Source organism: Mya arenaria, chromosome 2, assembly GCF_026914265.1.
Source record: "Mya arenaria isolate MELC-2E11 chromosome 2, ASM2691426v1".
Taxonomy (NCBI): Eukaryota; Metazoa; Mollusca; class Bivalvia; order Myida; family Myidae; genus Mya; species Mya arenaria.
In genome coordinates, this window is record NC_069123.1 from 55,532,019 (window position 1) to 55,559,375 (window position 27,357).

The window sequence follows — 27,357 nt, forward strand, 5'->3', positions numbered from 1 at the left end:
TGATGTACAGGATCACAGGATATACAGGATCATATGAACAACTTGAATGTTTGAAAGTATATAATAGCAAACATCATGCACTCAATTAAGGTGACATACATATGAATACCTTGGGCGGTATTCACAAAACTTCTGACGTCATTTCCTAACTTAAGTCAATTTGTTAAAATTTTCATAGTCAAATGAAAAGAAATGTATAAGTGTGTGTGTGTTTTTTTAAATTAGAATATATCTTTTTCAATAAGGTCAATATATATTATGTATTTTGGAAATTAGGAATTGACTTAAGAAGTTTATGAATACCACCCCTGATGGCTTGCAAATAAAAGACTCTTGAAACAGCAGATTCTAAGCATTACTGTTAAACTTATAACCTTTCCACTTAATTGGAAAATTAAATCCTGATGTAAAAATAATAATATAAGCATAATTATGACTTACAGAGTAGTCGAAGGTGTTGTTTGAAAGACTGAACAATATAATGAAATCTTCTATTGTCACTGTTTCACCATCCAGCATGGTCCTGTAAAAATCATCACCGTTATGAGGTGCAATCAATCAAAATCCTTCCTTTTCTATTCAAGAAATGTAGCTTTAAAAATCTCAAACATTAAATATATTCGTAATAACATGAAATTCTATTTCAGAAAAATCTGTTAGCAACATACACATTCAAGATTAAAACAACTTTAACACGGTGAAATAAGTAAAGAAAGCATTATTTATAAACAGGTATTGTGATAGCAATATTCAATTTATCAAAAACAATCATTTAGGTTATATGGTGAAAACCTTTGGCTGGATTGTAACTTACGTGGCAGGGGCATTCAACAGATTTACAGTGGCTTGTAATTCCGAAAGTGTTGTCTGCCTCTTTCTGCGTGAACGCTCCACACAGGTAATATTAATCTGAATATCGTCACAGTTTGCCACCCGGCAAAGGTCCTCCCCAACAAAGATATTTTGAAGGGTGGTAAATGTCTGTTTGATGAGGACTTTAAGGTTGTCTTCAATGGCATTACATGCCACTGTTGTAGGCTTGTAGTAGATTCGAAGGACAATATTCTTTCGAGGTTTCGCTCGAATCTCTGAAATATTAAGGGAAATTATTATTAAATAGATAAAATAATTAAACTGTAGTCCTTATCAAATTTTGATAACATAATATTACTAGGAAGTTTTATACATTAACTTTGCATTATTGCATCCTATTTTAAACAGTAATTCCATTGCAAGCATCTACAACATATTTGGTTATATGTAAAATGTTCGCTGAAGTTCTTTAGCTAGGCCTGCACGTGTCAAATGAAAAAAATCCCAGATTGTTTCTTAAGTATATTTTCAATACTGTTGGTTAAAATTTTAAAAACCTAAAACATTATTTATCTTGACATTATTGAAATTAATTTAAGTAGCTTGGAATATCCCAAAATTAGGCGGGGGGGGGGGGGGTCTGGGTATCCTCCCCCAGTCAGTTTCTAGTCTTCTGTTTCATGTTTAATTTGTGACAGGGAACCTTAACATAAATGTACTTGAATATGAAAAGGACTGTTGCGCAAATGGTAATAAGACTAACAGAAGTCAGACACGATCATGTTGCAAACTCACTATGCTTGTTGGTGTCTGGAAAAAATATTCTTTTTTTTTCACCTTTCATTGCTTCACAAATCATTAACTTCAAAACATCCCCAGGAGGGGATGCGACTAATGAGGTCATGTATCGAGCTTATGTTAGTGTATTCGGAATGCTGGGAAACCCAAACCTAGTACTTGAAAACATCCCAGAGGGGGATGCGACAAATGATATCACGTATCGAGCTAATGCTGCATTGTAGTCGGAACGCGCGGAAACCAAATTAAACAATACCAACAATCGGGGTTTAAAATGGATGTAAACATTAAAACATGACAAAAAATTATATATTTTAATTTTGTTGGTGCGGAAAAATACCCGGTTGAAGATGCTAAAGTAACCGGGTTATTTTACAGGCTTCTGGCCCATTTCTACACCCCTGCATACAGTTTAAAAAGAACACAAAGTCCTGAAAACTTACCCCCACATGAGGGGTATCTATAATGATTGAATGGCTTTTCAATGTTCCAGCTCCCAGACGGGCCACACGTAAACAGATCTGGATGCTCGCGATCAATGTAATAGAACTTCTGTGGGTTGGTGTTGCTATTGCTATTGTAGCAGTGAATTGTCCTTCCTGATCGATTCATCTCTGTGGAATTAGTCTGGTAACCTCCGACCGGGTTTGGCGGAGCATCGCACTGGTTGGCTGGCAATTGAAATATGGTTAAATATATTAAAAGGAATTATTTTTTTTTATATGTTGAAATGGCGTTTTTTTCCTTTACTTTTATGCCATCAATCAGCAACTAGTAGATCCTCATGTGAAAAAAAAATGTTCATCAAAGCTTTATATCATTTCATAAGATGTTTTTTATTAAAAATTAATTTTAGGGTATAATTTGACATTATACCCTAAAAATCACAATACCCTCACAATAGACCTAAGCAAATTTTTAAAATCTTTCCCATTTAACCCAAAACTTTTGCCATCCAAAGTGAAATCAGGCTCAATAATTTTTAGATGATTGTAAACATTTGAATGAACATAAATATTATTCATCATCTCAAAAAACATCCCCAGTAATAGTACATGCATGTCAATAAATACACAAAAAGCATCAGATAATAATCTCTGATCTAAAACTGCTGAGTAAAAATACAGTAAAACATGTTTAGAAATGTTTTACTGACTAAAAGAGTGTACATGGTAAAGAAGTATGAGTTTCATCCTTCACCAAAGAGGTGGCTGGTTCGATCCCAACTAGGGTTACCGGTACTTTCTGTTAGCTTCTCAGAATGGACATGGACATGATTTCTTGTTTTCACCCTGAACACAAAATTTAGTGTGATTGTATAAGCTATCAGCTATTGTCATAGTTAAAGTCAAAGAAATGAGTTTACCTAAACTAAACTGAAACCTTTCAATTAACAAACTGAATAGGCTATACTGGTAAATAAAGATAAATTGACTTACATGTAACATAGAATTTGAAACTACAGAAGGCCTTGTTTCCAGCAGCGTCTGTGGCTACATAGGTGACTGGATAAGCTCCCCATGTGTATGCTGCCCCTGGTCACATAGATAGATCTCAGATAGATTCACTTGTTTTCCACATTACTTTTGAGTGTTTTCTTTGTTAACGCCTAAACTTCAACTCCCATCAAAATGGTAACAGGTAGTTGGAAGTGAGCAATGTTATGATTATTGTGCAGATGAATTTTAATGCTTTACACTTATACTCCAGCTCATTATTGAGCGTTTATCTTGACATTATGTTGCACAAAATATTTTCATCACCTACAATTTAAGAGTTATCACTAGAGTATAATGTCAATAACTAGATTTATGCTTGCAGTAGCTATATCGTATCATCAAATCAAGTTTTGTGCCTTATGTTATTCTTTTAAAAACATGACCCAATTCCTTTGCTACAATATGTTAAATGATTTGAAATGGAAACACCAATGGTTACCTGGTAACTGACTGGGAGAAGAGACAATAGAATTGCCCAAGAATCTTGGTGCACCCCATGATACCGTGATTATACGCTCGACTGAGTACACAGAGAAATCAGCGGGACAGTCTTCAACAGCAGGACGAGACTGGCCTATGAATAAACACATACATAGAAATAAAAATAAACATTAAAGCGATTCATCTTTTGTCTTGTTTTACATTATTTATGCTGATAATTTTTGTAGTTCCATCACACAATTTTGGAAATAAGTTTGAATTAAAGGATACTAGATAATTGTGTCTATTGGGAAATGTACGTATAAGGAAAACTTATGATTCATATGTTATATTGAGCAGTATAAATATGTACAAATGTTAACTTATAGTCATATAAATATATGAACTAATTTCAAATTCATTTTTCTTCAAAGTTGAAGTATGAAGAAATACAACTTCTGGCCAATATCTTATTTAGTTCCTCTATTATCCTCATACACAGACCTGCAAAGAAGCTGCATGGAGGATTTCTTCCAAGCTTTCCACATTTATCAGACTGAGCTTGTGATGGTACGATCCTCATCACCCCGCTTTCTAACTCATATTCATTCCAAACAAGGACCACGTTACTCAGCTGTTGATTGTCCTCAAAGATGAAGCGCGGGACGGCAAAGTTGTATGAAATCTCTCCGGGCTTGTTTGGCTCTGGGTTAACAAATGTGAGTTCTCGACGGTACATGTTGATCTGGCTCAGGTAGCCATGGAAACTGTTAGATCCGGAGCACATGCTCTGCTCATTGTCAAACTCACATCCCAGGGCCACCCACATTCTGTTATGGGATTTATATATTCCTTTACAAAATTTTAATATATTTTCCTTTGTATGCAAATATACATGCATAAGTATTTAATCTACTAAGCAGACAATTTTGTTATATTTTTTGGCAAAATATGACATGCATGTATTAACCAAATTGTTTAGCTCTCAGTAGTAATACACTTACGATTATTAATTCAGTAAATTTAGTTTAATTATAAGGGCATCATTGGTTATAATTATCTAACCAGATTTTGGCTGACAGTTTAAACACATACCTAAATCCATTGTTGACCTTTAGATCTGTTAAACTAAATCCAGAGTTGGTGACAGTTTTGTGTTTGATTGTGTCCAACAGGAGAACCATGGTTCCAGTTGTCATGTTCAAGTTCAGTGTGACAAAGTGCCAGTTTCCGTCATTCAAGTGTACATTTCGTTCATATGTGAGCATCACTGGGCCATTGTCCACGTAAACCTTGACACCATTCTCGTAGAATTCTAGAACCTTGGTAGCAGCATTCAGACGGTCTCTGTTTATACAATGAGTGATAAATTATAAGTTTCTGACCTAAGCACAGCATAATGCACATAAATGCCATTTTCTATTACTCAAGCACACAGGGTTTTCAATCAAAGTCACCATGGCATATTATGCACATAAATGCCATTTTCTATAACTCAAGCACACAGGGTTTTCAATCAAAGTCACCATGGCATATTATGCACATAAATGCCATTTTCTATTACTCAAGCACACAGGGTTTTCAATCAAAGTCACCATGGCATATTATGCACATAAATGCCATTTTCTATAACTCAAGCACACAGGGTTTCCGATCAATGTCACAATGGCATATTATGCACATAAATGCCATTTTCTATTACTCAAGCACAAGGGTTTTCAATCAAAGTCACCATGGCATATTATGCACATAAATGCCATTTTCTATTACTCAAGCACACAGGGTTTCCGATCAAAGTCACAATGGCATAATGCACAACAATGCCATATTCTACAAATCAATTACACACCAGGGTTTAAACTGTCAATTGGACTTATCCCAAGAGAATATGATATTAATATATGACCTATGAATTGACACTTTCTCATTGGTCAATACACATATAATATATATGATATTTCATTATTATGGGGTTTCCCCACTCATATACGTGGTCTACCTATAATATCCAATTGATAACCATTTCAGTTACAAAAATATGTTAGCATGGACATATCTACCAATAATCTTGTGTTGTTGATCTTTAAATTTCTATTTCCGGTAAAACGTTGAAAATGATAGAGGACTATTATTGGCATGCTATTTATATTTACATAAAAAATTATTGCATAATTTTTTTTCTTGTTCGTTATTATGTTCATAATTGATTTGTATACAAAAATGACATAGTCATAATTATAATAAAACAGTTGTTGACTTAGGATCCATAGAATGTGATCTGGTAGTTACTGGCAGAAAAACAGACTTTTTACCTGTGAATGTCTGATCATATTCAATGACCCCCTAGTCAATTATTGTATAATAAAACTCAGAATTAATATAAAAAGGTGCAAGAAATAGTAGAAAAATATAACATACCCGATAAACATTGTTAGAAAGATCCCAGTTCCTCCATCCCTAGCATAGCGAACCCAAGCCGTGATGGACATGGCATTAACGTCAGGAACCTGTACAAAGTATGGGATCCATGCAAACCCTTTCCCCAGCGGGTGGTTGAAGTATAAGTCATAATTCGGGTCAAAATCTGAAAATCATTGTATATTCATGACATCGTCTGGGAAAACGAGTCCTGTTGAGTTATTCAATTTTATCAAAATATCAAACATAGTGCATTGTTGAATACATTCGCATCAAGACCACTGTGGAGCAGCAGTGTTAAAGGCCTTTCTACACTGTATATATCATAAATGTCTGTGTATAGGATGCACTTTTTCCCCTAAAATTCCCAAGAAAAAAATGCCTGCGTCTTTATCTATGGTATAAGGCTCCTTACAGTTTTTATTCTAAGTCAATTTCAGGCTGTATTTGTCATTTCAGGGAATTAGTGGGGAAAAAAGGGTTTTGTTTCCCTAACTGCGAAAGAGCGTTTCTCACATTTCCTTTATTTATCTATATCAGCAATGGAAAATTTGGATATGGTAAAAACATGCTTATATTAAAAAAATATATATTCTATATTGTACGATTAGAATCTGTGCAAAATCAATATGTAGTAAAATAATTAATAAACATGCATACTGTGAATCATGGGGATCATTGTGAACATCCAAGCAGTTCTCAAGGTACAGAGTTACAATAGTACAAACTATTTCACTTTGCCACATTCTCTTGGTCTTTTTAGAAGGAGTGACATATTAATAAACAGAGAAATATAATTCCTAAAGTTGCATTGTTTCAATAACCATTGCTGTTTTCACAATCACTAAAAAATTGGCACTGTAAACAAACATTCAATGTGGCTTACTGATTTGAAAATTTTAACCGTGTTCTATCTATTGTAATAGAGGTTTAAAGATTATTTCTCTTGACTTTCCCCATAATTTCTTGTCTGGGTCATTTCTATGGGTGCCGCCCATACACAGTATTGACTCTAGCAAACATATGTACTTAGATTTATTCAAATATCTTTGAATATTTATTTAGTCATGGCAAACGTTAATTGTTTTTGTATGCAGATTACAATTAAACCAGCAATAACAATTAAGAATATCACAATAGTTCCAACTTTTTTCTGGAAAATTGAATAAATTTAAAATCAAGTATAATTTTCATCATCGTTTTTCAGTACATATATCTGACACGTCCGCATCATTCTTCTCATTTCCAGATATCAATAAAGGGATGATGCTATCAATTGACCCAAATATCCTACCTCTTCCACAGTTGGTTCCGGTCTTCTTAAGGGGACAGCGACAGTAGTATTTGCCAATGGCATCGAAACACTGACCCCCACCAGGGCATGTTTTGCCTAAACATTCATTAATCTCAGTGCTGCAGTCTTGACCTGTGTAGCCTACAAAAGGATTCAAAATATTCTTGTAAATGCTACTAAATCTTACTTAAAATAAATCAAAAGAAAAAAGTCAGTACATCTGAATAATTTGGTTCACTAATTTCAGAAACAACATCGATTATAAAATGTACACAATATAAATCACAGAACTGTCACAGAGACAGCACGCTCGACTATTCCCCACTTTTAAGATAAGAATTGCAAAGTTTTAGTGAAACATACATGATCACTGTAAAATAAGATTAAATACAAATCCTTATCCAAAATTTCTAATTCAAATAATAAAGGGGCAAAATTTGTATTATATGCAAGATAGAGTTACTATACTTAATTGTATAAAGTTTCAATGCAATACATCAAGTAGTTGTTGAGTTATTGACTTACATGTGCTTACATGCAAAACCTTAACCATAATTGCTAAGTCGAATAATAAAGGGGCAAAATTTCTATCATATGCTAGATAGAGTTATCTAACTTGATTAATCAAGCTTGTTGGATAGTTGGGAACACATGTCTTAAGTTTCAATGCAATACATGTTGTATTTGCTGAGATATTGACTTAAATGTGTTAACATGCAAAACCTTAACCAGAATTTTTAAGTTGAAAAATAAAGGGGCATAATTAGCATTTTATGCAAAAAAGAGTTATATGACTTGGTTATACAAGTAGGTTTGATGGTTGACTAGCATTGTATAAAGTTTCAAAACAATACATCAAGCAGTTGCTGAGATATTACCTTCAAGTGCTAACATGCAAAACCTTAACAAGAATTTCTAAATCAAATAATAAAGGGCAATAGTTTGCATTTTATTCAAGATAGAGTTATCTAACTTGATTAATTAAGTAGGTTGGATAGTTGGCAATACATATCTTAAAACAAAGGTGTGATGCTGACGCTTGGGTGAGTAGTATAGCTCTCCTTATTCTTCAAATAGTCAAGCTAAAAAGTAAACATATTCATTGTCAGTAATTTGAAGCAATCACCCTAATATCCTTCTTTAACACAATCAAATTAAGACTTTACACAGCATTCATATGCTTTTTAAATACCCTGCAAATATAATTTTCATTCCAAATACCCTGAAGAAGGAACAAAGGTGTGAATAACTAGATACATCCTTACCAGGTTTACAGTTACAGCTGTAACCGTTCTGAGTGACTGAACATTCCCCTTCATTCTTACAAGGATTGTCTGAGCCACACAAGTCTCGTAGAACATGGCAACCATCGCCTGTCCACCCTGTCATACAGCAAACATTTACATTTTATAGATACAGATGTTTTTCATCCAAAATGTAATTGTTAATTTACTGTTGATCTTTGAATTTAAGTCAATATATATATACCACATTTCAAAGTTCTGATATCTAAAGACTATTTATGTGAATGGTCTCTGCAGTGTTTCAGCAATGGAAGTGAATGCTCAAATGGCAAGCTTAAACTATAGAATTGAACAATCAGTTCTGATTACGGGAAGGGTTTCTCTGAATTTCCAAACTTAGATATACACTGCTTGAAAGGTCAAATCAGTCTCAATTCTATCATCTGTATTGTACAGCTTAACTGCCTTGAAGAAATTTCATGTTGTTGTTGTTTTGTTGCTAAGCATTGACATGACTTTAAAATCAGATTATATCTGTCCTTGGTAATCACTTAACCAAGCTTGCTTGAAAAGTGCAGATACAATTGTTTGACAAGGGATTTTAAAACTTTTTATTGGTCAAACTTTAATGAATATTGAAATCAGGGCAGCACTACATCTTGTCACCTTCACAAACAGTGTGGTTAAAGGCAGCTTACTTGTTGGGCAGTTGCAGGTCATGGTTGGAGAACTGTAGCTACAGACAGCATTGTTCTGACATTTGTTGTACGTGGCACAAGGAGTCGGCATGTTTTCACAGTTCCTGCCATATGTGTTCGCGGGACACCTACATGTATATATACAGTTATACCAATTTGATTTAGCACAACTGGTGATAAATGAATGAAAAGTTTTAAATATTATGTACATTCAAAAGCAAGTTTGTTGTTTGAACATACCTGAATTCAAACACTACACAGAACTATGTCATGTACGGTCAAATTTGTCATTTAAATGAAAGGAAACAGACATGTGAGCCTCTGGCTTTGGGTCAAGAATGGTAGATTTGTTTCTCAAGAGAGGTAGATTTGGGTCAAGATGAGTAGACAAGTTTCTCAAGAGAGGTAGATTCAGGTCAAGATGAGTAGACAAGTTTCTCAAGGGAGGTAGATTCAGGTCGAGATGAGTAGACAAGTTTCTCAAGAGAAGTGGATTCAGGTCGAGATGAGTAGACAAGTTTCTCAAGAGAGGTAGATTCAGGTTGAGATGAGTAGACAAGTTCCTCAAGAGAGGAGGATTCAAGTCGAGATGAGTAGACAAGTTTCTCAAGAGTGGTAGATTCAGGTCGAGATGAGTAGACAAGTTTCTCAAGAGAGGTAGATTTAGGTCATGAGAGGGGGATTTTACAGAATGCGCGTATTCAGCAAAAATATCTTTTTGAGTGTTTTAGTTATACTTTATATAATATTTTGTTGTTTTTCATCTCCTAGCTTAGCCTTATAGGTATTAACTGATGGAAAACACAAACTCTTATCTTGATTCTTGTTTTAATTTTCCATTGAGCCATAATATAAGTAAATAATATGAATATGTATCATACACTTCTATAAAAACAGTATATACAATACATTAATAATCAATAAATTAACCTCAATTTATATTCATAATCACATTGATTGTATTTACTAGATGGTATATTCATAATGAAATACAGACTATTTATAAATAATAAATACTTTTTAATGTGTCCCTTTTTGGGTGATTCCTTTTTTGTATTGTCAGACTTTATCCCCTCCTAAAAACATTTATATAAAAAAGAAACAAACAGAGTTTGCTAAGCTTTTGAAATAATTAGAAAGGCCTAAATATCTGTAGAGCTAAAAAATCATTAAGTGCAGGGGGCAAATATTATTTTGATGTGAACATGATAGGGTACGAATGTCACATTCAGATGTGTTGTTTTTTATTTGTATTTGGTTAAACATTTTTTTGATATGCTGACATTGAGGAACTAAATGATATTATATAAATACTGTCCTTGAAGATAATATATAATTTTAAAATAGAATGTTGATTTTTTTTTAATTGACTAGAGAATATTCAATTTTCTGACATCATAGATTAAACAAATATACTGATAGTAGACCTTAAAAATGAATTGCATAGCATATGGTTTTGTGGTTAGCAAACATCATGATATTTCACAAATAAACTATCAAACATTTGTGATTTGCCAATGTGACATATTCGTTGAATGTGGTAACAAACACAGCCATCAAACCGCATGATTTCAATGAGGTGTTTACAAATTGATCCAGCTTCTGTTTTATTTATTCAGGCTTTTAGCTCACATAGGTACATCAAGTTAACACTGTTAACACACTATTAGTCAGAAGGCTGGACATTTTTTTCCCATTGATTGTCAACCTTTTATGGATGTTATGAAAACATTGGACTAATAATTGGAAATTAAGCTTATTGGTAGGATCACAGCCACATGGTATTAATCTTTGCCCTCCAACAATATGTTTCCAGATGACTGCAGCTTCATATTTTCAATTCTTAACTCTTATTTTACAAAAATTGACAACTTTATGACTTTACTGAACATAAAAGGCATTTCAAGGCCATTCATTATTATTTTTTTATTTTTTAAAGTGGTAGATTTCGTCTGGGGAGCAGTGGGATTTTCACAAGAGGTAGAATTTACCTACCACTGGGAGAGTGCACATGTCTGAGTTTACTGACCAGCAGGTGTTATCAAATATTAAACAATACTAACTTTTTGAAAAAACATTTGTAGCATAGTATATACTAATTGAAAGTAACTTTGAAAATAAAAATAAAAAAACATAAGAAATAAAGAATGAAATTAAAAAGAATTTTACTGGCAGTAGGATTAAACTCCCTTGGCCATTGTCCGCATTTAGGGATGAAACTTTAACCTCTTTGCTGTTTTAACAGACCCACTAAAATTAATTAGTCTGGTTGTCTTACTTGCAGATGTAGTCAGTGAAGATGTCATTACACGTCTCACGACACTGACCGCCACTGACTGGGTTGCTACACGCCAAGGTCATTGTTTCACAATTCTGGCCCTCCCATCCTGGCTTACAGTCACACGTGTAACCATTCAGCTGGGGCCTGCATGTGCTACCATGAATACATGGGGTACTTGAACAGAAGTCAATCTGGTTCTGTAAAGGAGCCGATAGGTAAGATTAATAAACATAGAATTCCATTCCAAAATAATAGGAAAGCTTTCAAGATACAAGATCTTTCTATAACACGTTTTTATTTGCGTCACATTCATTTTTGTGGATTTCTTGGGCTGGGAAAAGAGCATAAATAAATATTTTCTTAATAATTAATTTCAATTACTGATAGTAAGACATCATGTTTTTCATCTTCAGGAATGCTCATGTTATCTTACTACATTTTTCTTTCATGCAAATGACAAAACTTCCATGAGTATATATCAAATGTATCAAAACTTACCTGGCATGAGGCCCCAGTATAACCCATGAAGCATTCACAAACATAGCCAGTGGCTTCAATAGACCGACACTGGCCATTATTACAGTTCACTGGGCTCGGATCAGAACAATAATTCTTCAGACTGTTACAATTTGGACCTGAAAATATACCCATTAGTTGCAGTGCCCATAAATATCCCGCCATTCAGTGTCATTCTCATGTCAAATAATATACCTTCGATGTTCAACATTTAAATAACCTATGCATATTTTTCTATTTAAATCGGTATCTTAGTGCTTAAGGTCACAAATTATATCACATTTCATTAAACATTGAATAAAAAAACAACATATTAATAGCACTTATGAAAAAGGTAATGTTAGTCATTTTACCCAAGTATCCTTCTGCACATGTGCACTGATAGTTATTAACGAGATCTGTACATGTGCCGCCATTTTGGCACGGCTCATCTGCGCAGTTGTCAATGTCTGTCTGGCAGTTCTTGCCTGTGTAACCAGATCTACACGAACAAAAGTATCCACCGAACACATTGCTGCACTGCGCTCCATTTACACAAGGTGTGGACAGGCAGTAGTCGTTCTTCTGGACACAAGTGTTGTCCAGGAAAACTGAAATTCAATAAAAAAAAAAGTGAATAACAGGAAAAGCATTCAAATGTTTAACTTTATATTGCATATAGAAAACAAGCAATCTAATAACTGATGTTAGAGTTGATTTAAGAAATATGAAGATATTATAGAGAGTATCATTTAATTAATGAATAAAGGTTTCATTTATGAAACAAAATAAAATACATGAAAAAGAAGTGTGGCAATGGTTGTCTGGTTAGCCCACTCGCTTCTCACCAAGGCGACCCAGGTTCGATTCCCGGCCTGGGGGCATGTGAGTTTGGTTAGTGGTCACCAAGCTGGACAAGTCGGTTTTCTCCGGGTACTCCGGTTTCCCAACAACACAAGACTGCACTATCGCACAACATTGTGCCAATGAGAGTGATTAATATAAGCTGCAATAGCTTGTTTTACAATCGTTGTAAAATTCAATAACTTTAAACTAAAGAAGTGTGGCAAGGTTTGTCTACTGACCCCTGCTAGCAGCACATCTGAACTGGACTGAGTAATCAACAGGATTGTTTGTGGTTTGTACACCAGGATTGCCTGAACTGATTGGGAAACATATGAAGGGTGGCAGTTGGCTGTTGTCAAGGCAGTCTTCATCAACTGGGCAGCACCTTACCTCGATGGGGGCAGTCCCTCCACAGATGTTTAGGCCAAGCTGTATGGCAATAAGAGGCATTTGTTGGATAACGGACATTAACCAATCTAATATCATACATATGGAGAGAAACTGTTGAAAACCTCAATATAGAAATGTTATTGAGCTATATTTATCAGTCTTGAAAAAAATTAGACAATATTCAGACAATGTTAAAAAAAAAGTTTAAGTATTACCGGTATTCATTGAAATTCAATGAGTTACAGATAGTTGTACTGTTCATTTAAACAAAAGTTTCTTACATCATTGAGATTATTCAATCTCTCTGAATCCGATAATGACGAACTGACTGGTGTATTAAGGTCATACTTCATTGTCCAAAAGTCATCTACAAACAGAAAAATTATTTGAATGATCAAACTTCTATACACCACTTCCTGTTAGAGTTTTTGCTAATTTGCATAAACTTAAACTAAGAAGACATAATAACATAATGATTTGTTTTAAAGTCACAATTCAATGTTTTAATATTTGTGGTTTAAACAATAGAAAAAACTGCAAAAGTAACCAATCAAAGATGAGAAAAGCTTATGTACATAGATGACGGATAAAGTTATCCCAATGTGACGTGGATGACACAGATGACAGACAAAGTTATCCCAATGTGACGTGGATGACACAATTGATGGACAAAGTCATCCCAAGGTGACATGGATGGCACTGATAACAGGCAAAATTATCCCAATCTGACATGGATGACACAGATGGCAGATATAATTATTCCAATGTGACGGTGATGACATGGATGATGGACAAAGTCATCCCAAGGTGACATGGATGGCACTGATAACAGGCAAAATTATCCCAATCTGACATGGATGACACAGATGGCAGATATAATTATTCCAACGTGACGTGGATGACACGGATGACGAATAAAGTTATTCCAATTTGACATGGATGACACAGATGATGGACAAAGTCATCCCAAGGTGACATGGATGGCATTGATTACAGACAAAGTTATCCCAATCTGACGTGGATGACAGATAAAATTATTCCAATATGATGTGGATGACACAGATGACAGATAAAGTTATCCCAATGTGGAGTAGTTGACACAGATTACGGACAAAGTTATCCTAATGTGACGTGGATAACACAGATTACAGACAATGTTATCCCAATGTGATGTGGATGACACATATGATGGACAAAGCCATCCAAATCTGACGTGGATGACAGAGATGACGGAAAAGTTATCCCAATGTGGAGTAGTTGACACAGATTAAGGACAAAGTTATCCTAATGTGACGTGGATAACACAGATTACAGACAATGTTATCCCAATGTGATGTGGATGACACATATGATGGATAAAGTTATGCCAATGTGATGTGGATGACACAAATTATGGACAAAGTTATCCCAATCTGACGTGGATGACAGAGATGACAGATAAAGTTATCCAAATGTGGAGTGTAGGACACAGATTAAGGAAATAGTTATCCTGATCTAACATGGATGAAAGAGATGACGGATAAAGTTATCCAAATGTGAGGTGGATGACACAGATTACGGACAAAGTTATTCCGATGTGATGTGGATGACACAGATTACGGACAAAGTAATTCTAATGTGACGTGGATGACACAGTTGACAGACAAAGTTTTCCCAATGTGACGTGAATGACACAGCTGACGTACAAAGTTATTCCAATGTGACGTGGATGACACAGTTGATGAACAGAGTTATTCCAATGTGACATGGATGACACATTTGACAGACAAAATTATCCCAATGTGACGTGGATGACATGGATGAATGACAAAGTTATCCCAATACTGACGTGGATGACACAGTTGATTGACAAACTTATCCCAATACTGACGTGGATGACACAGTAGATTGACAAAGTTATCCAAATTTGACGTGGATGATACGGATGACGGAAAAAGTTATCCCAATGTGCAAGTTATCCCAATGTGACATGAATGACACAGTTGATTGACAAAGTTATTCCAATCTGATGTGAATGACACAGATGATACAAAAAGTAATCTCAATGTGACATAGATAACACAGATAATACACAAAGTAATCTCAATGTGACGTAGATGACACAGATAATACACAAAGTAATCTCAATGTGACGTAGATAACACAGATAATACACAAAGTAATCTCAATGTGACGTAGATAACACAGATAATACACAAAGTAATCTCAATGTGACGTAGATAACACAGATGATACACAAAGTAATCTCAATGTGACGTAGATAACACAGATAATACACAAAGTAATCTCAATGTGATGTAGATGACACAGATAATACACAAAGTAATCTCAATGTGACGTAGATGACACAGATAATACACTAAGTAATCTCAATGTGACGTAGATGACACAGATGATACACAAAGTAATCTCAATGTAATGTAGATAACACAGATGATACACTAAGTTATCTCAATGTGACGTAGTTGACATGGATGATACACAAAGTATTCTCAATGTGACGTAGATAACGCAGATGATATGAGATGTAGATAACACAGATGATACACAAAGTAATCGCAATGTGACGTAGATAACACAGATGATACACTAAGTAATCTCAATGTGACGTAGATGACACAGATGATACGCAAAGTAATCTCAATGTGACGTAGATAACACAGATGATACGCAAAGTAATCTCAATGTGACGTAAATGACACAGATGATACACTAAGTAATCTCAATGTGACGTAAATGACACAGATGATACGCTAAGTAATCTCAATGTGACGTAGATAACACAGATGATACACAAAGTAATCTCAATGTGACGTAGATAACACAGATGATACACAAAGTAATCTCATTGTGACGTAGATGACACAGATGATACACTAAGTAATCTCAATGTGACGTAGATGACACAGATGATACACAAAGTAATCTCAATGTGACGTAGATAACACAGATGATACACAAAGTAATCTCAATGTGACGTAGATAACACAGATGATACACAAAGTAATCTCAATGTGACGTAGATGACACAGATGATACACAAAGTAATCTCAATGTGACGTAGATGACACAGATGATACACTAAGTAATCTCAATGTGACGTAGATGACACAGATGATACACTAAGTAATCTCAATGTGACGTAGATAACACAGATGATACACTAAGTAATCTCAATGTGACGTAGATAACACAGATGATACACAAAGTAATCTCAATGTGACGTAGATAACACAGATGATACACTAAGTAATCTCAATGTGACGTAGATAACACAGATAATACACAAAGTAATCTCAATGTAATGCCCACCTTTACAGGAAACACAATACATGTAATTTCATTTAGTGTCAGTTATTAAACCCCTACCTTCTTTGTACTCTGAGTGCTTCATGTATGTGTTCAAACCATTCACATTCTCCAAGGTTCCCACATTGCTAGGTTGCCACAGGTAGCAATTTTTGGTGGCAGTGCTGTATGTGAAACTGACACAGTTTGCGTTGGCAGCAGTGCACGCCTCCCGACATTCATGGACATCATTAACAGTGATGGGATTGAAGGAGTCCCGGTCATTAGGAGCCATGTTTGTTTTTATGTCATACTCAACATACAGGCCTGAAAGATAAATCATCCTTTTTTTTATAGAACATGTTTAGTGAATGTAAGTGGTCTTATGTGATATGGATTCTATGCAAGCAAGAAATAAGACTACACCCATTTTTCCTATAATAGTCATCTTATTTTGCATATTCAGGAATGCGGAATTAATTTTGTGTTTTTATGCATTTGCTATTGGCTACTGTGTAATTCTGAACAAGAAAAACACAGTATAAAACACAGAAAAAACTATCCTGTTGTCCATATTTAATGCAATACTGTAAAGAGAAATATAACAGGGATGAAATAAAAAATTTACATAGCTCTATTGCATACATGTGAACTCTACCGGCGGTAACAGTAACATTATGACAAGTCTCTTAACCATGACTATTTTATGCATAGTTTCCAAAAATCTAAAAATAGTAACAAATATCAAGTTTTTGTTTACATTATTTACTTCATTGTTTTTGACTTCAGATTAAAGGAATTAGAAAATCTACTGCATTTGAACCCAAACTACCGCTGTTGAGACCTAAATCTACCTCCCGTCATTGCCAAAGGTTCACATGTCTGCTATTGTTTCTTCAGCCAAAAACCAAATTGTAATTTGCATGAAGCACATTGTGTTGTGACAAGGTATTAAAAACTTCTGAGTATGGTAAAAACTGATGGTTTGTCTTCTAAGCCTCCAGTAATCAATTCTGATTTTTGCAACATCAATTATAGCTTGCAAAAAAAATCCTTGACTTTCATTTTAATACACAGATCATTTTTTATTAAATCACAAAATTAAACATACTGTAAATTACTGGTTATACGACGCTAGTGATAAAATAAGACGCTGACATAAAATCTATGAAAAACTCGAGAAAAAAATATTCAAACTATGTAATGGGTAGTAGGACTCATTGAATACAATGTTAAAATCATCTGCTACCATTGGCTACCATGTTTGTTGACATTGACAAAAAAAAAATAGTGAAAATTATGATGGTTATTTTAAACCATGCAAAATATTCTTTCTGATGGTCACTGTGTTGTATCATAAACAATAAGCTGTCAAGATTGAATATTTTATGAAGCAAAAATCTTAAATGGTATGTATTTGTTTTCAAATGTCAACACCTACAGGAAAGTATAAAAAAAGTGACAAAGTACGAACAAACAAGACTATTATCGCAACAGTTTGTACTTTTGGTATGTTAAACTGTTAAAAAGCAGTGTGAGTTTTCATACCTTATCATACCACTGACGAAAAATATTTTGACAGTGCACAGCTATGCTTTATATGCATGTTTAGATATGATTTAATACCAAATTAAATGAAATAATTTAATTCGTACAATAATGAAAAATTACAATAATTTATGTTTTATGATACACCGTTTCCTGATCTTTACTTGCTGTTTTAACCCATATAAACCTTATCCAAATGATGTACGTTACAACCCTTTCTACATAAACTAAACAAACTAGTTTTTTCACCATTTATTTCTCTGAAGAGCCAATTTTAGCCTGATATACACCTCTGAAAAGAAATTCTTTACATCAGAACCTGAGGGAAAAATGTGTCTTATAACCAGTTAATTACGGTAGTAACTACATGTATGTTTTTATAACTATTCGTTGTACAACATTCCCTCCCTAATAAAATGAATATGCTTCTATAAGTGAATTGATGATTAATTGAAATAGCATCTTCACTTATTTCTGATCATCAATATTGTATCAACTTTAAAATCTTAAATATGACATCATTGCTTATTTTATTGCTTCATTCTAATTGGAAAATCAATTACATGCTGATACAATATTTTTTTCCGATATATTACCCATAATAACTTCATTCTTAAAAACTCAAATGGAAAAAACCCATGTCAAAACATGTTAAGATAATGATAGATTGACAATTTGTCTTGTTTCAATGTGCAGTATAAATACTCAACTTTGATATTTGCACCAAGAAGCGCTAAGCAACAGCAAGATCATACTGCATAAAACATGAAAAATTGCAGTCAACCGTTAAATGAAAGATCATCTGATCCAGATCTATTAACATTTATTAAGCAAAACCTATCCTTCCAATTGTAGATAATCCATTTTAGTTTGTAACATACCATATGCATATCCTGGACTGCAGACACACAGTGGCTGACAGTCACTATATATGTCTATACATTTGGCCTGGGTGTTCGCTCCACAGCTTTTTGTTTGACATGGGTTAACATATGTCTCACAAAAGGTTCCCTCGAAGTAATTTGGGCAGTTACATCTAAATGAGTTGATTTGGTCAACGCAGGTGCCGCCATTCACACAGGGATTGGAGTCACATTCATCTAAAAAAATGACAGCAAAAGATCTAGCTCCATACATAACAGTTACTATTTAAATTCTAAGAATAAAATATTTCTTGTGATGATTCACAGGCAATAAATGGCACCAACGGTGTTGGAGCTAGTCAGATATTGAAATAACGATCAAGAATTTATACAAGATTAAGATACATATCATTGTTTTCATATACCCACTTTAAATAATGTAGTTATACACAATTCATGCTATTTGAAATAGAAACGACTCTGGCTTGACAATATTTAACTGTTGTTTTTGTCAACGAGGGGGCAAAAACTCTTGTCGATATGAATGCGGTGCAAGCATAACTTGCACACCCATCAATCCTCTGTAGTAATAAATATATTATATCAGTTTTCATCAATTTCCATCATTTCATAAATAAAATTGTAGTGGATTTTACATAAATTACAGGGCAATAGCTTTTTATAACTGATTTTGTTGATGCACACGAAACTTGTGAACAACTACACTTTTGTAATTTTATTCTATCACTGAGCACACATTACTTATGTTCTTGAAAAGTTATTAAGGCTATTATTTACATAGTAATTGCAAAGGACAGACTAAAAAATTAACCTTATTTTTTCAACTAAAAGGAAGAAAATCTTATGTCACTGACCAAATTCATGCACAAGTCACATGTTACCATCACACGTTGGATTTGCAAGATAGGTGCAGAAAACATGGTTATTCTATCTTATGAAACGATAGTAGATCGCAGTAAATCTTTTAGCACTCACCAATCATTTAACATTTTTGAATATTCAGCTATTAAATACACGATGGTTTTATCACCCAAAAGTTATGTTTGTTATACATGTGTATGTATTGATTTTAAATAAGAGTGTCACTTAAACAGACTACAAAAATAAACATGCATTTTTTAATAAACCATACATTATAAGAAATGAGCCTGAACTCAGACTTTCCAACAAAATCCTCTATTTTCTATAGCTTTTTTTAACAATATAATAGAAAAGAAAAGGGAATTTTGCATTGCACAATTAGGAAAATGATAAATTGTTCACCTCATTGATGACTTCAAAATTACACATATTTATTATAAAGACATAGTTTGTAAAAAATCAAATACTAGCTTAAGTAATCTAAGAATACTATCATTCATTATTAGTAAAATCTTACTTGTGTTGATTTCACATTTGGTACCCTCAAATCCAGGTTTACATTGACAGTAGTAACGCAGGTTTTCCCCATTGCTTACATCCAAACACTGGACAGTGTTAACAGCAGTACACGGGTTTGGGTTACACACATCGGCTTTGTTTCTACATCTGTGCATTTGAATATACAGAAATAATCTTAGTGTCATAGAATGTGTGATTCAGAATACAAACAATAACTAGTTTTCCTTAAAGGTATAGTATATAAGCATTGTTTGAGTTCTTAGCTTCTAAGTCAATATGTCTTTCTGCAGTGTTTTCAAATTAATTAGTATGGCCATCTTTGGATAAAAAATAAGCTTGTGACAGTCTATAATGTAGGGTATGGGTATTGGGGAAAACAACCAGGTACAAATAATACAATCATCAATTTTTCATAATTGTGTTAAAGTTAATAACATTGCTTACGGCATCATTGTTAACTTTTTAAAGCTGTTCTATTTTACGACATGCTGATATATCTAAATATTTACACCTTAACGCTGAACGCAACATGTTCTGATATGTCCGGATCTCAAATCATCCCATAACAATTATATACATGAAAATTGTTTATCTTGTAATTGTTTGAATTGTGTCAGCAGGCCCAAAAAACTCAAATCAACATTTCAGAAAGTGTTAATCTAAGATATGTTAAATTTATTGTTGTCAATAGTGTTTCAATCTTAAGTTTTAGAGCGATTTGAAGTGGTTGATATTTTCCCGTGTTATTGAGATGTAATTTGATAAAACTGGTTCCAGTTATGGTCCTTCTATTTACAATGGGTGGGAAAGGATTACTATAAGGGATTCTTAAAAGAAATGAAGTGTTTTATTAACAAGTCTTGAATTAAATAATGAACTATGGGTGTAAATATAAGAAACCAACTGGGGGATTGATGACATTATTTGGGATATGAACCCATTTGGGCTGGTAAAAGTATGTGTGGAGTCCTACCATCTCCATCTGTGTTCATACCCCGATAATGACATCAATTCTGCAATTCATTTCTTACATAAAACACAAACAATCGAAACAGTTTTCTCGAAATACTGTAGGTGACAAACATGTCCATGAAACTTTCAGAGAAGTAAATATTTGAAAGTTAACAATGTTGTTTGCTTAAACAAAGTTCTGAATAATCTGCCCAATGTTTGTCTGGTTGAAAGATGTTTGTAGTAGTTTTAACTCCTTCCAGAAGCATTCAGACTACAAAACAAGCTGTCTTGCATTTGACCATGACCTTGACATCAGACACACCTGACTGGAGCATGTGTACTTGTACACAACATTGTGGTCAGTGCCTTGACCTTGAAGCAACCTATATATAAATATATATGTATATTAATATGGATTTGAAAATGGCTTCTTGACCTTACAAGATGGGTGTGGCCTTGACATAAAAGCGCCAATACACAACACCATGCACTCTGAAAATCAACTTGATATTGCAAACAATTGTTAGGACATTTCATAGTTGAGTCAGTGGTTGGAGGGTTGTGCAGCTGTGAGTGAGGCATGAACAGATGACTGAACAGGACTGACAGCAAAGCAGAAGCCATTCTACAGGCCCCTCACAGGAACATAAATTGTTCGTTGTATTGTAACAAGGTATTTTAAATGTTTTATTTTTTTGTAATTTAAATAACTGCTGTATCATCAGTGTTTTCTGTGTTTGGTTTTGCATAATGAAATATATTTTACATTCTCAATGTCCATTCCAATACAATAATTCAACATAATCGTAAAACAAAAGTGAAGCAAGTGTCAAGCTGCACATACATTTCACACATATCAAGCTATTCAAACATGTGAACAGACATCAATGATAGGTACATGCACTATGTTAGAGATTAAAAATAAAACATTATTTCTGATCCCAATTTCTTTAACATAATATGTAGCATCATGCTACACTATATTTTAGGTTATATGTACATGTAACAAGCTGTATAAAAATAAAGAAATTGAATATTACAATATATTTCCAAAGCAATCATACCATGTGAAAAACTAAAGCAAGCTTGAAAAATAATTTATTCTGAGGCATTCTTCTCTCGGATATATTGTTATGTAATGTAGACACAGGTTGTCGAAGCGCCATAACATCCATGCAACAGCTTCGCCACCTACCTGTTGTACTCGCCATTTCTTTATTTTAAAAAGAAAATCTTGTGTGAACATGTATGGCTCCCTATTTTTACCAGGTAGAAATGTATGGAACTAATGTTCACTCAGACTTTTAAAATGAATTTATTATGTAAACTAGTATCAATTTGATTGAAGGATTATTTGATGATCAGTATGAGGATTAAGACAATCAACTGAAACAATTAAATGACATTTCCAAGTAATTAAAGTCAAAATTATAATGCAAAAACTAATTGCTTATATAAAATATCTGCAAAAAATTACGATTCCCTGTCTCCTTAAACAAACATTGTATCCATTCTAGTGGTAAATGTCCAAATGATACCTTCAACAACTCCACAGACATACCCAATGTAACATTAGCACACAATCAGTAACGATGCCAACGTCTGAAAGTCTAAGATAATGCCCATATTTTTTGCGGACAAAGCAGACAACCTGAAACCTCATGTCAAGCTAAAGGTGGATGAAACTATAACCAACACTATAGAACAAGTTTGGATATCTACCTGTCGCCGTCGTACCCATCCCTACACAAGCACTGATATCCCGGGGATGTGTATCGGTTTATGCAGTCCCCTGCATTCAAACAGGTGGGGTCGTTTGGGTCAGTCTTGCACTGTTTCACCAGTGTTTCACATCGCTCCCCAGTAGCAAGTGCAGCACCAGAAGCCAGGGCTGAATAATGCACAATACATATAACCAAAGTTTATACCAATAACTTTGTATTATATGAGCAATCAGTTTTAATGAAGTAAATTGTTTTCTGACAAACTAGCCAAACATCTCCAGTACTATTCTGTTTGTATATTTTATCATACATTTCGGATAAGGTATGCACAATAATCATATTAAATACCATCCTTCTTCCAGATAATGTGTTTCAAACTGTATTAAAGTACTGTGTTTAAGTACTGTATTTTTTTTTTTTCAAATTTTCCAAGGGTTTCACACATGTATTTTCTTGAGAATGATCCAGAATCCTACTTAAATATTACTTTACCGGGAGTTGATGCCAATAAGAATAAAATCATCAAAACCTCTTTATTTTGATGTTACTTCGTACATGTATCTCCTTGTAATAACCTCACTACTTACTAATAATTAAATAAAGGAGTCACAATTATTAACACTATCAATTAGGCCCAAAACATAAAAGTCAGAAAAAAAGGATTTTCACAATTAAAACAGTACACAGAAATAATTCAAAACATCAACAAGTCTACTACATAAAATATGAACACATCAACTGTCTATTGAACATGTCCACAGTTAACCGAACAATAACTAAACAAATCAACACTTACTGAGCAATAACTAAACACATTAACAGTCTACTGAATGATAACAGAACACATCAACTGTCTACTGAACAATAACAGAACACATCAACTGTCTACTGAACAATAACTGAACACATCAACTGTCTACTGAACAATAACTGAACTAATCAACTGTCTACTGAACAATAACTGAACATATCAACTGTCTACTGAACAATAACTGAACACATCAACTGTCTACTGAACAATAACTGAACTAATCAACTGTCTACTGAACAATAACTGAACATATCAACTGTCTACTGAACACATCAACTGTCTACTGAACAATAACTGAACACATCAACTGTCTACTGAACAATAACTGAACACATCAACTGTCTACTGAACAATAACTGAACTAATCAACTGTCTACTGAACAATAACTGAACTAATCAACTGTCTACTGAACAATAACTGAACACATCAACTGTCTACTGAACAATAACTGAACACATCAACTGTCTACTGAACAATAACTGAACTAATCAACTGTCTACTGAACAATAACTGAACATATCAACTGTCTACTGAACAATAACTGAACACATCAACTGTCTACTGAACAATAACTTAACACATCAACAGTCTTATGAACAATACAAGAACACATCAACAGTCTACTGAACAATAACTAAAAATATCAGTCTTTACTTACTAGGGCAGTTACATGTGTAACCAAGGGTTGAGCCCACAGCAATAGTACATTGACCTCCATTGTAACAAGGAGATGAAGCACACGTGTTCGTAATAGTCTGACACCTGTCTCCCTCATATCCTGAAAGTGAAAAACATTATTGCACTGTCTGAAAGCTGTTAATAAAAATGAGCTACATACTATCTTTGCATTGGGAATTTTGTATGTTTCATATATGATAATATTTACATTTAAAGGGGTGAGAGTGGTCTAGTGGTATAGGTGTCCGCCTCTCACCCAAGAGGTTGTGGGTTCGATTCCCACTAGGGGTACTTTCTCATGGCCTCTCAAAAAGGACACAGTACTGGTTTCTGCCCAGGAAACGGACTCGAGAGTGATCTTATAAGCTATCAACTTTCGTCTCAATCGAGCTAAAATAAATTAGTATAAACCAAACAACACTTACCAGGCACACAGGAATGCTACTGTTGGTAAACAACACTTACCAGGCACACAGGAATGCTACTGTTGGTAAACAACACTTACCAGGCACACAGGAATGCTACTGTTGATAAACAACACTTAACAGGCACACAGGAATGCTACTGTTGGTAAACAACACTTACCAGGCACACAGGAATGCTACTGTTGGTAAACAACACTTACCAGGCACACAGGAATGCTACTGTTGGTAAACAACACTTACCAGGCACACAGGAATGCTACTGTTGGTAAACAACACTTACCAGACACAGGAATGCTACTGTTGGTAAACAACACCTACCACGCACACAGGAATGCAACTGTTGGTAAACAACACTTACCAGGCTCACAGGCACACTTAAAGCTGTTGTTTTCAATGTTGCACACCCCTGAGTTCTGACATTTGCCCTGACACAGTGTGGCTGAAACAGATAACACAGGATATAACTACTGTTCAATGTAAGAACATGTCCTTTCATTTAGTCACATAGAAGTACGAAGATTAATCATGTCTATAAAAATTAGTAACAATTTTGATAAAGATCAATAATTCTGTTTTTCAATCAGATTATGTCCCCATACATACAGATGACTATCATTGATTGCAGATGATAAATTCTCTATTGTAGTGAAGTGTTTTCATGCATGGAAGAATCCTATACTTAGCCAGCTAAATTATTCCCATTCATAACCAGCCATTTTTTGCTTTGTTAGTGTCTGTCATACAAGACCTGACACCCCCTTCATCCTGCCCACCTCCCCCCACCACCCTGCCCAATGTAATTTTATCTTACAAAAAATCAAACCTTGACAAAAATGGTAAAACATTTGGGAAAAGGCACAATATTTAAGCTCATCATGTATTTCATTCAAACACAACAGACATGGTGTACAATTTGATGTCGATCTAAGTAAAATGTGTGCAATAATTTTAATGAAAAAATAAAACTGTGAACAGAAGCATTTCATATTGGAAAAGGAGAACATTTCCACCTATAGGGAGACTTACCGTTATAAGTAAGTTTTATTAGATCTGTTTGCACACCTATTTATTAGTCTACCAAATCCATAAAAAACTCATGATTAATTGTCAGATGGGACAAAAAAACTTTACAAAATGTGGTTCTTAAATATGATAGATATAGCAATTTATATTTATAGTTTAAAAAACAAAATGGCTTATAAATCATATTTTACATTATTACAGAAAATGTTTTAAACTGATGTTTGGTTTCAACTAGCTAATAAAACCGTATATGTATGTATCTATATATAGATAAATTATGTATAGATAATGTAAAACAATTTTTGTATAAGCATTTATTCTATTACCATTACTTTATTAATGGAAATCATGTATTTATTAATTCCCTATTTAATAAGGGGTTACAATTTGATCACATTTATAGTCTGAGAGCTTTTGTGACTGTATTAGAATACAAAACACATATTACATAAATTGTAAACTATTGATCTAAATATTGTCATAAATAGTATGTTTCTAGTGTTAGGGTCTGTAAAACAATTATTTCAAGCTTCTAGAATTTAAAAAAAACAAACATTTTCTTTGTTGTTTTAAAAAAAAATGTTCCAACAGTATCATGTTTAAATAACAGCTTCAGACTGGCATGGGACCTTTATAATAACACACACTTATCAGATAAGGATAAGCAAAATTTGACAGTTTGAAAGTTTTCTATCATAACTATATTTTATATATATATATATATATAAATACAGATAGATGACAGACAATCACCCAATCAAAATAGCTCACACTGAGCCCTTGTGCTCAGGTGAGCTAAATACACAAACAAACAAAAACACAACAAAAACAACTGATGAAAATCAAAACATCATTTTGATTTCCAAATCCAAGACTAAGTGCATACCTGCATCAAGGCACTGGCTGGAGCTTGTAAGCCCCCCATTATTGGAATACCGAGTGTTTGGATCACATTGCTGGCAACTGGTGGAGCCAACATTGGGCTGGAAGAAGTTGATCGGGCATGAACGGCATGCATTGCCCGTCACACCAACATGACCAGCGTACGAGAACTGACCAGCCACACACTTGTCTATAATGGATATTGAAATAAATAAATTCATGTTCATTTTATCTTAAAATATTACCATCAACTTTTATTATACCTTACATAATTGTATTCCTTCTTACTTTTGTAAATGGCAGCTGTCCTTCAAACAATATGATTTACATCATGAAGTTAAGTGATCAAATTTGTTTTCATACGGGCTGCTGAAGACTTGCTGTGTGTAGCCGCTGAGCAGACTTCACAAGACAGATATTTTAAGAGAACCAGTCTAAACAAGACTGTTGTCTGAATTAGAATTTACTTGTTTTACAGAAAAAGATGTCTAACAAACAAAAAGACTAACTATGTAAGTGGGAAGCTATAAGAAGCGGAATAATTAAATAAAGGACACAGCACT

At 34.0% G+C, this 27,357-nt stretch overlaps 1 protein-coding gene across 4 annotated transcripts in view; it reads right to left on the reverse strand.

The window, feature by feature from the left end:
* Positions 1-27,357, reverse strand: part of LOC128206514 (uncharacterized) — an 89,179-nt gene that overhangs the window by 24,423 nt on the left and 37,399 nt on the right. For 3 of the 4 annotated variants that reach the window (XM_052909050.1, XM_052909066.1, XM_052909058.1), the window contains exons 37-60: positions 26,799-26,984; positions 25,248-25,328; positions 24,445-24,564; positions 22,973-23,141; positions 22,446-22,463; positions 20,295-20,443; positions 18,914-19,132; positions 16,566-16,811; positions 13,478-13,563; positions 13,046-13,235; positions 12,335-12,571; positions 11,964-12,100; positions 11,463-11,662; positions 9,185-9,312; positions 8,508-8,624; positions 7,243-7,383; positions 5,949-6,114; positions 4,626-4,877; positions 4,035-4,360; positions 3,550-3,684; positions 3,051-3,146; positions 2,055-2,282; positions 815-1,088; positions 442-523 (exon numbers count right to left, since the gene is read on the reverse strand). In XM_052909050.1, coding sequence (XP_052765010.1) covers positions 442-523; positions 815-1,088; positions 2,055-2,282; positions 3,051-3,146; positions 3,550-3,684; positions 4,035-4,360; positions 4,626-4,877; positions 5,949-6,114; positions 7,243-7,383; positions 8,508-8,624; positions 9,185-9,312; positions 11,463-11,662; positions 11,964-12,100; positions 12,335-12,571; positions 13,046-13,235; positions 13,478-13,563; positions 16,566-16,811; positions 18,914-19,132; positions 20,295-20,443; positions 22,446-22,463; positions 22,973-23,141; positions 24,445-24,564; positions 25,248-25,328; positions 26,799-26,984 — 3,983 coding nt within the window. The remainder of the gene's footprint in view (positions 1-441; positions 524-814; positions 1,089-2,054; positions 2,283-3,050; positions 3,147-3,549; positions 3,685-4,034; positions 4,361-4,625; positions 4,878-5,948; positions 6,115-7,242; positions 7,384-8,507; positions 8,625-9,184; positions 9,313-11,462; positions 11,663-11,963; positions 12,101-12,334; positions 12,572-13,045; positions 13,236-13,477; positions 13,564-16,565; positions 16,812-18,913; positions 19,133-20,294; positions 20,444-22,445; positions 22,464-22,972; positions 23,142-24,444; positions 24,565-25,247; positions 25,329-26,798; positions 26,985-27,357) is intronic. The other variant, XM_052909074.1, reaches the window with a different exon arrangement.